The 15,525-nt window shown below is 40.0% G+C and overlaps 1 protein-coding gene and 1 long non-coding RNA gene across 15 annotated transcripts in view; one reads left to right on the forward strand and one right to left on the reverse strand.

The window, feature by feature from the left end:
• Nucleotides 1-6,499, reverse strand: part of LOC120298904 — a 98,704-nt gene extending 92,205 nt beyond the window's left edge. The window contains exons 1-2 of one of the 5 annotated variants that reach the window (XR_005554263.1): nucleotides 6,212-6,499; nucleotides 6,041-6,113 (exon numbers count right to left, since the gene is read on the reverse strand). This is a non-coding gene — a long non-coding RNA (uncharacterized LOC120298904). Of the gene's footprint in view, nucleotides 1-6,040 lie in introns of all 5 variants that reach the window. The other 4 variants (XR_005554265.1, XR_005554261.1, XR_005554264.1 and 1 more) reach the window with 4 other exon arrangements.
• Nucleotides 1-15,525, forward strand: part of ST3GAL3 (ST3 beta-galactoside alpha-2,3-sialyltransferase 3) — a 203,826-nt gene that overhangs the window by 118,307 nt on the left and 69,994 nt on the right. For all 10 annotated transcript variants that reach the window (XR_005554260.1, XM_039323074.1, XM_039323081.1 and 7 more), the window contains 2 exons: nucleotides 7,128-7,191; nucleotides 13,247-13,342. Coding sequence is in view for 9 of the 10 variants with exons in the window: in XM_039323074.1 (XP_039179008.1) it covers nucleotides 7,128-7,191; nucleotides 13,247-13,342 (160 nt within the window). In the remaining variant the exon portion in view is untranslated. The remainder of the gene's footprint in view (nucleotides 1-7,127; nucleotides 7,192-13,246; nucleotides 13,343-15,525) is intronic.

Consider the following 15,525-nt stretch of genomic DNA (forward strand, 5'->3'; position numbering starts at 1 on the left):
GGTCCTCAATGGAACTGCATCTATATGGAGGGAAGTGTGTAGTGGGGTGCCCCAGGGCTCTGTTCTGGGCCCAGTACTCTTCAACATCTTCATCAACGATTTGGATGAAGGGATAGATGGGGAACTCATCAAATTTGCAGACGACACCAAGCTGGCAGGAATAGCCAACACTCCAGAAGACAGGCTTCAGATACAGAAGGATCTGGACAGACTTGAACACTGGGCACTAACTAACAAAATGAAATTCAATGGTGAAAAAAGCAAGGTTCTACATTTAGGCAAGAAAAACCAAATGCACAAGTACAGCATAGGTGGCACCATGCTCAATAGTAGTAACTGTGAGAGGGACCTCGGAGTCCTAGTAGACAATCACTTAAATATGAGCCAGCAGTGTGCTGCAGCTGCCAAAAAGGCCAACACAGTGCTAGGCTGCATTAACAGAGGGATAGAATCAAGATCACGTGAAGTATTAATACCACTCTTCAATGCCTTGGTAAGGCCACACTTGGAATACTGCATCCAGTTTTGGTCACCACGATGTAAAAAAGATGTTGAGACTCTAGAAAGAGTACAGAGAAGAGCAACAAAGATGATTAGGGGACTGGAGGCTAAAACATATAAGGAACGGTTGCGAGAATTGGGTATGTCTAGTTTAACGAAGAGAAGGACAAGGGGGGACATGATAGCAGTATTCCAATATCTCAGGGGCTGCCATAAAGAAGAGGGAATTAAGCTATTTTCCAAAGCACCTGAAGGCAGGACAAGAAGCAACGGGTGGAAACTAATCAAGGAGAGAAGCAACCTAGAACTAAGGAGAAACTTCCTGACAGTGAGAACAATTAATCAGTGGAACAGCTTGCCTCCAGAAGCAGTAAATGCTCCAACACTGGAAGTTTTTAAGAAGAGACTGGACAGCCATTTGTCCGAAATGGTGTAGGGTTTCCTGCCCGAGCAGGGGGTTGGACTAGATGACCTCCAAGGTCCCTTCCAACTTTACTACTATTACTATTACTAATAACAGGAGTCAGTAGAAACATCAGAAAATTTGTGCAAAGATCGATGGCACAATGGAAGACACAGTTGCAGATCAATGGTGAGAGGCTGGGAGAGGTTAATATCAAGAGAGGAATATTTCAAGGAGATTCATTATCACCATTACTATTTGTTATTGCACTGTTTCCTCTGTCAACAATACTGAATAACTCAGGACATGGCTATCAAACATCAAAAACATCTGCTAGACTATCCCACCTCCTTTACATGGATGATCTGAAGCTGTATGGAAAAACATCATCTGAAATAGAATCGCTGCTCAACACTGTCCGTATATATAGCCAAGATATTGTAATGGAGTTTGGCTTGGACAAATGTGCCACACTTACTATCAAACAAGGAAAAATAGTGAAAACTGAAGGAATCAAGATGCCCCACGAAAATAACATTAAGAGTCTGGATGAGGAAGAGTACTACAAATACTTGGGTATCCTTCAAGCTGACAACATCAAGCACACTGAAGTCAAGAAAAAGATTAGAGGTGAATACATCAAGAGAGTGAAGAAGATCTTAAAGTCCAAACTCAATGGAGGAAATACCATAAAGGCAATCAACACCTGGGCAATCCCAGTCATTAGGTACACAGCTGGAATAGTGGACTGGACTCAAGCAGAACTAAAAGCAATGGATAGGCAGACCAGAAAAATAATGACAATGAATCATGCCCTTCATCCACGCAGTGACATTGATAGACTTTATCTACCAAGGCAAATAGGTGGGCGTGGAATGCTACAAGTACATCAGATGGTTGAAGAAGAAAAAATGGCTTTGGAAGAATATCTGAAGAACAATGATGAAGATGCACTGAAATTAGTATATCAGGAAGGCTTACTAACTACTGGAGAGACCAAACTGGCCTACAAGAAAGACCAAATGAAGAACAGAATAGAGGCATGGGAAGACAAAGCACTACATGGCCGATACATGAAAAAAATAGCTGGGAAAGCAGATAACAATAAAACCTGGCAATGGCTAAGAGCAGGAAAATTGAAGAAAGAGACCGAGGGACTAATTCTGGCTGCACAAGACCAAGCCTTAAGGACAAATGCATACAAAGTCAAAATTGAGAAGACAGCAACAGACAGTAAGTGCCGCCTATGCAAAGAAGCTGAAGAAACAGTGGACCACTTGGTAAGCTGTTGCAAGAAGATTGCACAAACTGATTACAAGCAGCGGCATGACAAAGTAGCAACAATGGTGCATTGGAAGATCTGCAAAAAATATCATTTGCCTGTAAGCAAAAACTGGTGGGATCATAAAATAGAGAAAGTCATAGAAAATGATAAAATTAAACTGCTCTGGGACTTCAGAATTCAAACAGACAAGCACCTGCAACATAACACCCCAGACTTAACAATTGTCGATAAGAAAGACAAAAAAGTCTGGATAGTGGACGTGGCAGTGCCTGGAGATAGCAGAATAGAAGAGAAAGAACTGGAGAAGATAACAAAATACAAAGACCTACAAATAGAAATAGAAAGACTGTGGCAAAAGCAAGCAAGGGTAGTACCAATAGTCATAGGCTCCTTGGGTGCAATCCCAAAACAACTGGAGCACCACTTGAACACCATTGGCATTGACAAATTCGCTATTAGTCAATTGCAAAAGGCGGCCTTACTAGGAACTGCTTCCATCCTGCGACGATATCTGTAATACCATCAAACATCCACATCTGCCTATCCCAGGTCCTGGGTAAGGACTCGATAGGTAGACAAAATGCCAAATCCAGTCTGAACATCTGGCTGACTGTGCGATGATCGATAATAATAATAATAATAATAGTAATAGAATTGGAAGGAATCTTGGAGGTCTTCTAGTCCAACCTTCTGCTCAGGCAAGAAAAGGTTGTCCAGTCTCTTTTTAAAAGCTTCCAGTGTTGGAGCATTCACAGCTTCTGGAGGCATGTTGCTCCACTGGTTAATTGTTCTAACTGTCAGGAAATTTCTTCTTAGTTCTAGGTTGCTTCTCTGATTAATTTCCATCCATTGCTTCTTGTCCGGCCTTCAGGCGCTTTGGAGAATAGCTTGACTTCCTCTTCTTTGTGGCAGCCCCTAAGATATTGGAAAACTGCTATCATGTCCCCCCCTCATCCTTGTCTTCATTAAATAGACATACCCAATTCCAGCAACCGTTTGTTTATATGTTTTAATCTCCAGTCTCCTAATCATCTTTGTTGCTCTTCTCTGCACTCTAGAGTCTCAACATCTTTTTTACATCGTGGTGACCAAAACTAGATGCAGTGTTCCATGTGTAGCCTTAACAAGGTGTTATAAAGTGGTATTAAAGTGGTTTTTCTTTATTTTTCCTGCTTCAAATATGATTAATTTTTCTAGTACTTCATAAGGCTTGTTTTGGAAGGAATATATTTGCTCTCTTTGAATGAATCCATAGCAGATAAAAAGTGAGTTTATTTACCATACTAAGCTAAGCTAAATCTTCAAATGGAGCCTGTTGGAAGTTACAAGACTGAAATTTGCTATTTTTATCATATATTGTTGTGGAATGTTTTATATAAAAGACACTCTATATAAACCTAGGGGGAGCTGACTCATTCTGCTTACAGACCAGGCTTGGAACATTATATTGTTGATCTCTAGAAGTGAGCGCTGAATCATTAAGCCTAGTAAGTGTTTATCCAATCTTCATATACAGTAAAAGCAGAGCAACAGCATTATGTTAGAGAAAGTAAGTTGGGTCTCTGAAAGAATCTTTGTATTGTCTGAGGAATGATTGGCTTAAATTATTGCAGCAGCATGATCAAATAGCTTTGCCAGGATCTTCCCGGTGTCTGTAGCTGCATATGCTACAGGATTTCATGTGGGTTATTATAGGTGGAAACCTGAATTAAGATCCTGTGAGTCATTACTCAGCACAAAGAGGTAATCCCCGAGTTACAAGCATTCACTTAACACTTGTTCGAAGTTACGTGATAAGTGCCCCCTAGTGCTTATGAGCAAGTCCCGAAATTACGAATATTGCAGCACCATGGCAGTCATTCACCCTTATCAGCGACCACAGAGGCTCTGCAACATTCACCCTGGTTATTCCCTTCCTCCCCACCCCCACCCCGGGTTTCCCTAGGCACCAGATCTTCAATAGTCACCATGTGAAGTTCGAGATCCTTCACTTTCTTGGCTGCTCCAGGCATTCACAGAGAATGGAGGCCTAAGAGAAGGCCTGGAGAAGGCCTCTGGTGCCCAGATTGGGCCACCGGAGGGCCATGGAAGCATCCCCCGGCCTCAGATCCAGGCGGCAGTGGCCTGGAAAAGGTCTCTGGCACCCAGATTGGGCCACTGCAGGGCCGCGGAAGCACCCCCCCCCCAGGATCAGATCCGGGCAGCAGTGGCCTGGAAAAGGCCTCCAACGCCCTGATCCAGCCTCCGGAGGCACATGGAAACATCCCCCAGCCTCAGATCCGGGTGGCAGCAGGAACCATGGCAGAGAGGAGATAGATCTTTTAAAGGTGAGTCCAGCGCAGCAGGAAGGAAGGGGGAAGTATGAGGTATCTTAGTGGGTCGGGGAGGCCTTTGGGTCCTGTTCCATCACTAGGCCCTCCACAGCCTTCCCCACTCTAAGATACCTCATGTTCATTTAACGAGCTGCATGCATCTTAATGAGCAAGGGAATGATCACTTCCACAAGTTTTCGAGTCACAAGTGGAATGGGCAGGCTCCATTATACTCGTAACTCAAGGTCTACCTGTACTTAGGAATGATTCAAACTAAGTAGGTTCTGTGTGAGTTGGGTCATCTGAAACATAAATATGCTCCATTATTGTCTTTGCGTTATTTACTTACTTCCTGAATACCACTGTGAGTATTCTTAAATATACCACAGCTAGTTGTAACATTTTTGCTACTAAGATGTCCCCTTCACCCCTAATTCATAAATTATAGAAACTGGAGTTGCTAAATCTGAGAAAGTTTAAGTGGATGATATAGCTATTGAAAACCTCTGGGTCACAAATAAGGAGCAATGTGTAAAGTAATGACTTTATTTGCTTTGAGGAAATCATTTTGGGATGCTAGGATTGGATATAATTGTAATCATTAAAGTGAGGCAAAGCTAAATATGGAGAAGAGTAGAATTTGTACTTCTTTTTTGTCTTTCTCTCTGTTTCTGTTTCTCCTTGACTGTCTCTCTCATACATATGCACACACCTGCATACACAGTAGCTGTGTATTTGTATAGAGCTTTCTAAATATATTCCATTCTTGAATTTTTGGAATTTTTAGTATCTAATAGAAAATATTATTTCTCTCTACCTATCATCCTCCTGCTAGGCAATTACTTAGAAAAAACAGTGAATTCTTTTACTTTCTAAGAAATCTAATACCTTCAATTTTCCTCCTTAATTATAGCTATTAATAAGTGAAAATGAGCATGGTATTTATAACAAGAGCACAGGGAGTAGGTATGAATATGTAATACTGTCTTATTTGGCACAAAATGTACTTTCAATTTATGTTAGACCAGCAATAATTCTCAGTCTCAGGCAGAGGTACTTCTCATGTTCTGGTTCTTAAGGGGCTAAGAATTGAATTTGGGACATTAAACATGCAAAATATGTGCTTGGCAAATGAGCATCATTCCCAGCCTCATACAGACATTTAAATATGTCTCTATACTTGAATTTCACACTGAACTATTCAGTCTGCCTCTAAATACTGAATATTTAAGATTATATTTTATGAATGGGTCCACTTGCTGTTGTAGACCAATATGTTTTCGAAATATGACTCTAAATTATTATTCTGTTAAGGAGACTTAATTTTCTATTAAGATTATTTTGAAACATAAAATAAAAAAATAATATCACAACAAGCCAATGTATGATTATTCTTAGTTGAACTGGTTTTAGCACTGAATTTGGGTTCAAAACAAGTTACTGGCTACTCAATTTATTATTTCTTTATTTTTACTGACAAGAAAGAGGAGAAATATTTCTGGAATTTTCTGCTCAGATACCAGTAATAACTTGGCTTACCTTATGTGTTGGTATATTGATTGAGGAGGAGGCATAGCATCTGTTCTTCCTTGTCATACAGCTTGGGGGAATCCTGCTTATCATTTATAGAGATGACATGCATCATCTATAATCATGTCGTTTTTTTAAAAAACACTTTTTTAAAAAACACTTTTCTCCAGAGATGCCTACCTGTTGGATAGAGGTGGGTATCAACACATCTCCAGGTATATGTTGTTGCTTGCTCTTTGGCTTGGTAGAGATAAGCTACACCAAAACACTAGAGGCTAAATATACCTGTGGGATTAATAGTAATGCATACTTTGGTGACATTGAATAAAGTGTGGTTGCAGTTTTTTTCCCATATTATAATGGCTGCCCATGATTATAATGCAAATTTCATTTGTATTGTTCTCCTAGCTAAAGAGACATACAGATTAAATATCTTCTTTTGTATTGTGTTTCAGCTCACAGTACACAGAGAAGGATAGTTTATTATTCAAGTAATTCCAGCTGGTGCATGTCTGAGAAAAATGTGAGGTGGTATGTCACAAAATATAGGTAGTCCTTACAACAGCTCATTTAGTGACCATTCAAACTTAACAACAACACTGAAAAAAGGGACTCATGACCATTTTTCATACTTAACGACCATTGCAGCATCCTCATGGTTATATGATCAAAATTGACTCATTTTATGATGGTTGCAGTGTCCCAGGGTCATTTGATCACCTTTTGTAACCTTCTAACAAGCAAAGTAAGTAGGAAAGCCAGATTCACTTCACCATATTACTAATATAACAACTACAGTGGTTCACTTTACAACTGTGGCAAGAAAGGTCATGAAATGGGGCAAAACCCATTTAACAAATGACTCACTTAGCAACAGAAATTTTGGGCTCAATTGTGGTTGAAAGGTAAGGATCGCCTGTATTTTATATTGGCTATTCCTTTTCTGATTTCTTGTTAATGGGTTATAAATTAAAGCTAAGATGCAGATTTATTCAGTAATCAATTTGATCCTGAAGTTTTTATCTGCCCCTCTTATGAATTTTGAAAAATCCTTGAAATAGCTTCACTTTCTAAAGTATTATTTTTTTCTCTACAGATAATCTAATAAAAGCCATCTTGTCAGTAACAAAGAATTACCACCTTACTTCAACCCTTGACAGGTGAGTAGATTTCCTAGTCCTGGCCTATGAGATATACAGTATGTATTGCTTCAGAATTAATAAGGGTAGAGAAGAGTTCCTATCACAGCTCTTGGAGTTTATAAAATAGATCTTTTTCTACAGTAGGTCTAATGGCATTTGGGAATGACAGTGGGAGAATGGGCCCAGTGAGGTCAGATAAAAGACAACATAGTCCACAGCTGGATAGTAGGTGGGCAACAGGCTCAGAAGGGGCCTTTTATAATTTCTTGGGGTATAAGGAGATGGACAGAGAATTCTACTTTCAGACTTATGAGATTTTGTTAATTTTGCCTTATAATAAAGTAAAATCAACTGTTCTGGACAGATTTCCTGACTGGTTAACCTGCTAAGGCTGACAGCTTTAGAATTTGTGTTTTCTAATGGCAATTCAATCTACTTGATTGTGATCCTTTCAAAATAAGAGTACTTTCTTTCAATGTATTCTTTTAAATACATTAATTTGCCACAATTCCCCAAGTATGAATTTGTAATATTGTACAATATTTTATTTGAAGAACATAGAAAGTTTATCTTGTTCTCATTAGCCAGCCCTCTAACAAACTAACAACCCAGTTTTTATAATAGGTGGATGGCAACAAGAGCTAATTATGGGATTTCTTACTACAGAACCCTAGGGCTGAGTTGGTGATGTGTATGACTTCCATTTAGATCAGTGGTGGCGAACCTATGGCATGTATGCCAGAGCCGGCACTTGGAGCTCTCTCTGTGGGCACGCACACCGTTGCCCCAGCCCCGCCTCCCCCCGCGGCCCCCTCATCAGCAGCCCCCCTGGAGGAGAGTCGCCCCCAGGCTCAGCCTGCATGGAGTAGCGCAGCCAAGAACATGGCAGCCAGGCAGCAGGAACAAGACTCCGTCCTCATGCCCTTCACATGCAGATGCTGCTGTGGGGCGGGGCAGAGGGCGTGGCTGCCATGGCACTGCAGGGCTGCCTGGGTGATGTGCTTTGGCAGGCAGTGGAGGCAGTGGGTGGCTCTGCGGGCAGGCGGGGTATGAGCAGAGCGCGGCAGGGGACGGGGCAGTTTTTGGGCACTCAGCCTCTAAAAGGTTCGCCATCACTGATTTAGATTATGTGCATTCAATATTTTTCTGAATGATATATGTCCTGACTTCCTTGCAACCTCCAGTTACATTGGGACTTCAACTCCATCATGGTCCTGCTGTTAGATATTATGGAAGTTACTATATGATACATCTGGCAGGTTGAAGAATGCTGTTGTACATTTAATACTGAACATGTTTAAATTTCATAGTTGTAATAAATCCTACTGCCACATGGCCAAACTAAACACTACATTCTAGTGTTCTCTGAAATTACCTTTGTACCAAGTTTACACTTTTCCATTAGTCATTGTTCTGTCAGATTTTCTCTTCTTCATCAGATATTCCTCATTTTCTAAAGCAAATGTTCATAACTTATGTTGCGTTGCTAAAGACACTGAAAAATCAACATTTTGATTTGTGGGAAAAAATGTGAACAATCCACTGCATAACCAAACACTGGGATTAATTTACTGCATCTGGGGCATATTTGAGATGAAATTGAGAGAGAAAGAAATAGAAGAGATTCAGGAAGTGTGTATATAGGTGAGGAATGAAGATTGTATAAATAGCAATAAGTGACTACCAACAACAATAGTGAAATTTATGAAACAAACTAGCTTTCACACTTGCTCAATAAACTATTTTATTGATTGAACAAAACCCCTTCCACCATTTTTTGGATATGTTAAATCCCATCAATAATAATAATAATAATAATAATAATAATAATAATAATAACAACAACAACAACAACAACAACAAAGTTGGAAGCGACCTTGGAGGTCACCTATTCCAACCCCTTGCTCAGGCAGGAAATCCTATAGCATTTCAGACAAATGGCTGTCCCGTCTGTTCTTAAAAACTTCCAGTGTTGGAGCATTCACCGCTTCTGGAGGCAGATTGTTCCACTGATTAATTATTTTGTCAGGAAATTTCTCCTTAGTTCTAGGTTGCTTCTCTCTTTGGTTAGTTTCCATCCATTTCTTCTTATCCTGCCTTTAGGTGCTTAGGAGAATAGCTTGACTCCCTCTTCTATATGGCAGCCCCTGAGCTATTGGAACACTGCTATCATGTCACCTGTCGTGCTTCTCTTCATTAAACTAGACATTCCCAATTCCAGTAACCGTTTGTTTATATGTTTTAGTCTCCAGTCCCCTAATCATCTTTGTTGCTCTTCTCTGTACTCTTTCTAGAGTCTTTTTGCATCGTGGTGATCAAAATTGGATGCAGTATTCCAAGTGTGGCCTTACCAAGGCATTGCAAAGTAGTATTAACACTTCACATGATCTTGATTCTATCCCTCTGTTAATGCAGCCTAGAACTGTGTTGGCTTTTTTGGCAGCTGCAACACACTACTGGCTCATATTTAAGTGATTGTCCACTGGGACTCCAAGATCCCTCTCACAGTTACTACTATTGAGCAAGGTACCACCTATACTATACCTCTGTATTTGGTTTTTCTTGCCTAAATGTAGAACTTTACTTTTTTCACCACTGAATTTCATTTTGTTAGATAGCACCCAATGTTCAAGTCTGTCGAGATCCTTCTGTATCTTAAGCCTATCTTCTGGAGTGTTGGCTATTCCTGCCAGCTTGGTGTCGTCTGCAAATTTGATGAGTTCCCCGTCTATCCCCTCATCCAAATCATTGATGAAGATGTTGAAGAGCAGTGGGCCCAGAACAGAGCCCTGGGGCACCCCACTACATATTTCCCTCCATGTAGGTACAGTTCCATTGAGGACCACACACTGAGTACAGCCGGTCAGCCAGCTACGAATTCATCTGGTGGTGATGCTATCTAACCCCCATTTTTCTATCTTATCAAGTAGTAGGTTGTGATCTACTTTATCAAATGCCTTACTGAAGTCCAAGTAAATTATATCCACAGCATTCCTCTGATCCATTACTTTTGTCACTTGGTCATAGAATGCAATAAGATTTGTCTGGCATGATCTGTTTTTGACAAATCCATGTTGGCTTTTGGTAATGACTTTGTTTGCCTCTAGGTGTTTGCTGATTCGTTACTTGATTATCTTTTCCAAGATCTTCCCAGGTATTGAGGTCAGGCTGATAGGCTGATAGTTATGCATTAGGTTATTTCACAAATGCAAAAAATCCAATTCACATCTAATGGATATATGGATTTTCTTTCTATTAATTCATTACATTGAGGGGTTATTACTACAGGATAGGAATTGCAACTTTCCCTTGGTTAGGATCAGAGGCTATGCCACTATCACCATTTCCTCTTCCCTTCTCCGCCTCACCATTCATTCTCATTGGTCCAGGCAGAGGACTTGTGGCTCCATTTGAACTAAGAGTGGCTAGTGAAATCATCACCAAAATGACTTGGTAGCCATGGATGTGGAGAGGGCTCACATGAGTAGCTGTACAGGTAGTTGCTCTCTCCGCCTTTCTTATGGTTCAGGTGGGCATATTTTTTTATTGGGATTGTGGGCTGGATCACTTTGGATAATGGGTCACATCCAGCCCATGAACTGTAGGTTGCTAATCCCTGTTCCACGGTCAGATAATTTTAATCAAATGTTGTTTTCAACTTTTTCCACTTGTGGGATTGAAGTAAAACCACTTTCTCATCCTAAAATTGAAGAAAAGTTTTGACTGAGAGATAGGGATAAGATAAATCACACTAAGAGGATAGAAACTAGAAACGGATTGTGGCCTTACGATAGCCTCAGTATGGAACACACTGCCTTCCTCTCTGTTGTACTCAATAAATCCATTAAGGCAGTGCTTTTCAGAAGGGAGTTCCATTTCATTGGTGGCAATGTTAGATAGGGAGGTTAGTGATTATGCTTTTATTAATGTGATTTTAATTCTATGCCTTATTATTTTTATGGGCGTAAGCTGCCTGGGGTTATTGATAAGGCAGCAAACAATTAAATAAATTAAAGATGTACTCAATAAAAAGAAATTACAGTATAAATTGAGACTTAGTAACGTACAAGATGCAAATTCAGGCACTACCTTAGTTGTTCCCAAATATTCCTAATGGTTTTATTTTATGTAATGATATCTTTGTAATTGGCAGTCTACTGTTATTTTGTACTTTTTGCTCTATGGTAATACTCTTTTAAGACTAATTACAAAGTTTTTCTACACATCTTTATATTTATGGCAGGTACAGGCAATATTTGAGAGATCAGGGACTGCAATCCAGCCGTCTGATCTTCAGTACAATTGCAGAAGGCAAGTCATTTTGTAGGCAGGGTAGCAGATTTTAAGAATGGGAATGGGAATAGAAGACCTTCAAGAAAGAAAGCCACTTAATTTCCAGTTCTTCTCAAACCCCGTGACACAGTCTAAAATCACACTTTTGGGAAATTTGTGTCCTTTTGTCAGGGATTGTGGCAGAATTGGTATTACAGAGCAAAAAATCATCACCAGATTTCAAACATTTTGCTGCCAAATTTTGGTGTGGAATAATCCTTGGGTGCAGAAGGTATACATGGCATATGGACTATCTTAATTTATATTCATCTTACAGTATTTCAGTTCTTCCTTTCTTACTTTATGTTTTGTTAAACAAAGTAGGTGTCTTTGTGTTGAGAGAAAACATTAATGATATACAAATGAGGAGGAGAGGGAAATCAGAACATTTATCCAGGCCTGTAAAAAAAGACTGATTCAAATATATTATCAATCCATTGCTACAGATCAAGTGTAGATTATTCTTTATAGTAATTTACAGTATTCTTTACATTTGATCTCTAGCAATCCATTGCCAAGAAAAACATTGTATCCTTGAAATGAGGGGTCCTTGGTGCACTCTGAGCTCTGTTATTTTCTTGCAGATATTTCTTTACCCAAACTAGGTATTATCATCATTAGCTTTGATGGTATTACGTAGTTTGGATAATGAAACATCTGCAAGAAAACAACCAAGCTCAAAGAGCACCAAGGACCCCTCATTTCAACACTGAGCTACAAATATTCTCTTTTATTGGTATCCTTGACAAGCTACAATCATTTGAAAGTAACTTTGACACTCCTGTAAATTTTGCAAAATGTTGCAAAATGACACCCTTGGAGTACACAGAAACCAAATTGATCCTATTAGAGGGAATCCTCAACTTGCAACCACAATTGAGCCCAAAATTTACATTGCTAAGCAAGACATTTGTTAAGTGAGTTTTGTTCCATTTTACAACCCTTCTTTCCACAGTTGTTAACTGAGTCACTGCAGTTATTAAGTTAGTAACACGGTTGTTAAGTGAATCTGGCTTCCCCGTTGACTTTGTTTGTCAGAAGGTCGCAAAAGGTGATCACGTGACCCTAGGATACTGCAACCATCATAAATATGAACCAGTTGCCAAGCATCCAAATTTTGATCCCATGACCACGGGAATGCTGCAACAGTCGTAAGTGTGAGAAATGGTCATAAGTCACTTTTTTCAGCCCCAAACAAACAGTTGTAAGTCAAGGACTACCGTATATTCCGGCGTATAAGGCGACCCGGCGTATAAGACGACCCCCGTCTTCGTCGCCGAGTCACATGCCTAGAAAGTTGTCTTATATGCCGGAAACTACCATTATTTCCAGGGTATAAGACGACTCGGCGTATAAGACGACCCCCGACTTTGGTGCTGATTTTAACGCTTGCGAAAGTCGTCTTATGTGCCGGAAAGTACGGTACTTGTATTGCCACAAGGAGATGGAAGAGCTCAGTTATACATGGCCAAGGGCCAACTGGAAAAGATCATAAACTAAGTTTCAAATTAGATTAAAGCAGAAGGGGGCCAACCAATTTCCACAACATGTTCCTAACTTTATGTCTATCATCTTCCAATACCAATACCATCACTGTATTACTATTAAGGGTCATTCTTTTAATTGCGAATTAACTACTTTCTGATTCTTTTAGGAGAGACTGGCTCAAATCTGGACCAGAAATACTACTGTGCCTATGCATTTTGCTGTCTAACCAATTGCTCTTCTGTTTCCTTTTCAGTCTTAGCTGCCGACGATGTATAATTGTGGGAAATGGTGGCATTCTAGCAAACAAATCTCTGGGCTTGAAAATTGATGACTATGACATTGTTATCAGGTGAGTTGTTTCAGCAAAAGAGAAGAGGAAATAGTGTATGGGCCATATATATATAAAATGTTATATTTTTTGTCTTAAAAAGAGGCAATAGGTCTTATTTTGGAGGGATGTCTTACATTAGGACTGCCACAGCCAGGCCTCCCACGCCCCGACACCAGTTGCGCCGCTGCTTGATTTCTTCAGCAGCTGCTTGCCGCCCCTTGTGGCTGGACACCACATGGTGCATTGCGTTGTTTCCACTGCTCGTGGCAGGAGGTCACATGGTGGTGCTTCACGCTGTTGCTGCCGCTCATGGCACAAAGTTGCATGGTGCTTCAGGAAGCCGCATGATGCTTCATGCAGTTGCTGCTGCTTGTGGCAGGAAGCTGTGCAGCACATCAGGGCATTTCTGCTGCTTGTGGAAGGAGGACACATGGCGCTTCAGACTGTTGCCACCGGCCCAAAGCACTGTGTGGTCTTTGCTGCAAGCGCCAGAAACAGACCGAAGCATTGTGCGGTTTCCTACCACAAGCGGCAGTACCGGCGTGATGAGCCACGTGGCATGACAAGCATTGGGGCGTGGAACACCTGGCTGCAGCATGTGCCTTGCCCCAAAACTAGGGCTTATTTTTGGGGTAGGGCTTATATTAGGCTTGCCCCCCAAAATCAAGCTAGGGTTTGCTTTTGGGGTAGGTCTTACTTTTGGGGATGTGTGTGTGTGTGTGTGTGTGTGTGTGTTATCACCTAGATGACCAATGTGCAGCTGTCATTTATAATACTATAAATGGCAGAAAAGTTGAAATTAACAAAAATAACAGCCATCAATTATTCAATGTTTGAATACTTGGTTCTTTCTTCAGCATTTGAAATGACCCTTTGATTAGAATCCATTATTTTATTTTTATTGAAACAATCCTAATTACATCATTCTCATATTAGTTCAGCTTCCTAATCTGGTGCCTGCCAGATATGATCAATTTCAAGCTTTCCAAATTCCCAATCAGGATGTATTAACCTATTTTACTTAAAATTAGGCATAATTGATAGCCAACATGCTGTTGAAGATATTGTATTATACATGTAATTGTTAATTCTAAGGAGCAGTTGCTGCAGGGGTGCATGCAGTTCATAAGGAAGTGAGATTTTGTGGAAACCACAATCCTGTTTTCCCACTTTGCTCAGAATATCTTCCTCATCAGTCGTGTCCAACCCTCAACCACTCATTCAGCTCAGAGCAGAAGGAATGATTAAAGGGTTAAAAGGCCCAGCTTTCCTACACCAAATTTGTTTACTGCACAACTCCTACTGAGGATTAGGAACAGCTTAGAAGGTAATAAAAGGAAAGGCTTCAAGGCTTTTCCTACGCTCTCAAATGAAAAAAACTCTTTTCCAAAATTATTTCAAAATGGGATTCTTGGCAAGGAAGATAGAAATAGCTATCTTCTGAAGTGTATGTCACAACACTTTGCCTTTGATGTGATCTTGAATTTAATGTTTTTGTATCTGATCTGCAATTTGTGTGTTTTAATATAGGACAGTAATGAACCTCATTATTTGCAGAGGTTATATTCCAGAATTCCATTCATAGAAAATACTCAGTGTAACTTTTAGATAAATTAAATTCTGGCCACTCAAAGCTGTATTGTTTTTTCACTTATGATAGTAGAGTTGACAGTTGATAAAATGTCACTGTGCTGAGAACATATAATTGACATGACAATTATAGAACTGTTCAAGTAGGTTATTTCAGCTGTATTTGTTTATGTATTGATATCCCACCTTTATTATTTTAATCAATAACTCAAGGAGGTGAACATATTCCCTTAGATGAGAGAATATAAGGGGAACTCATCAGATTTGCAAATGACACCAAACTCGCAGGAATAGCCAACATCCCAGAAGACAAGCTCAGAATCCAAAAAGATCTTGACAAACTTGAACAATGGGCCCTATTCAACAAAATGAATTTTAATGTGGAGAAAAGCAAAGTTTTACATTTAGGCAGGAAAAATCAAAGATATAAGTACATGTTAGATGAAACCTGGCTCAAAAACAGTAACTGAGAGGGACCTTGGAGTCCTAGTGGACAATCACTTGACTATGAGCCAACAGTGTACAGCAGCAGCCAAAAAAGCTAATACAGTTCTGGGTTGTATAAACAGAGGCATAGAATCAAGATCACGTAAGGTATTAGTGCCACTTTA

Source organism: Crotalus tigris, unplaced genomic scaffold (genome assembly GCF_016545835.1).
Source record: "Crotalus tigris isolate CLP2741 ecotype Arizona unplaced genomic scaffold, ASM1654583v1 scf7180000024167.7108832, whole genome shotgun sequence".
In the NCBI taxonomy this organism is placed as follows: domain Eukaryota; kingdom Metazoa; phylum Chordata; class Lepidosauria; order Squamata; family Viperidae; genus Crotalus; species Crotalus tigris.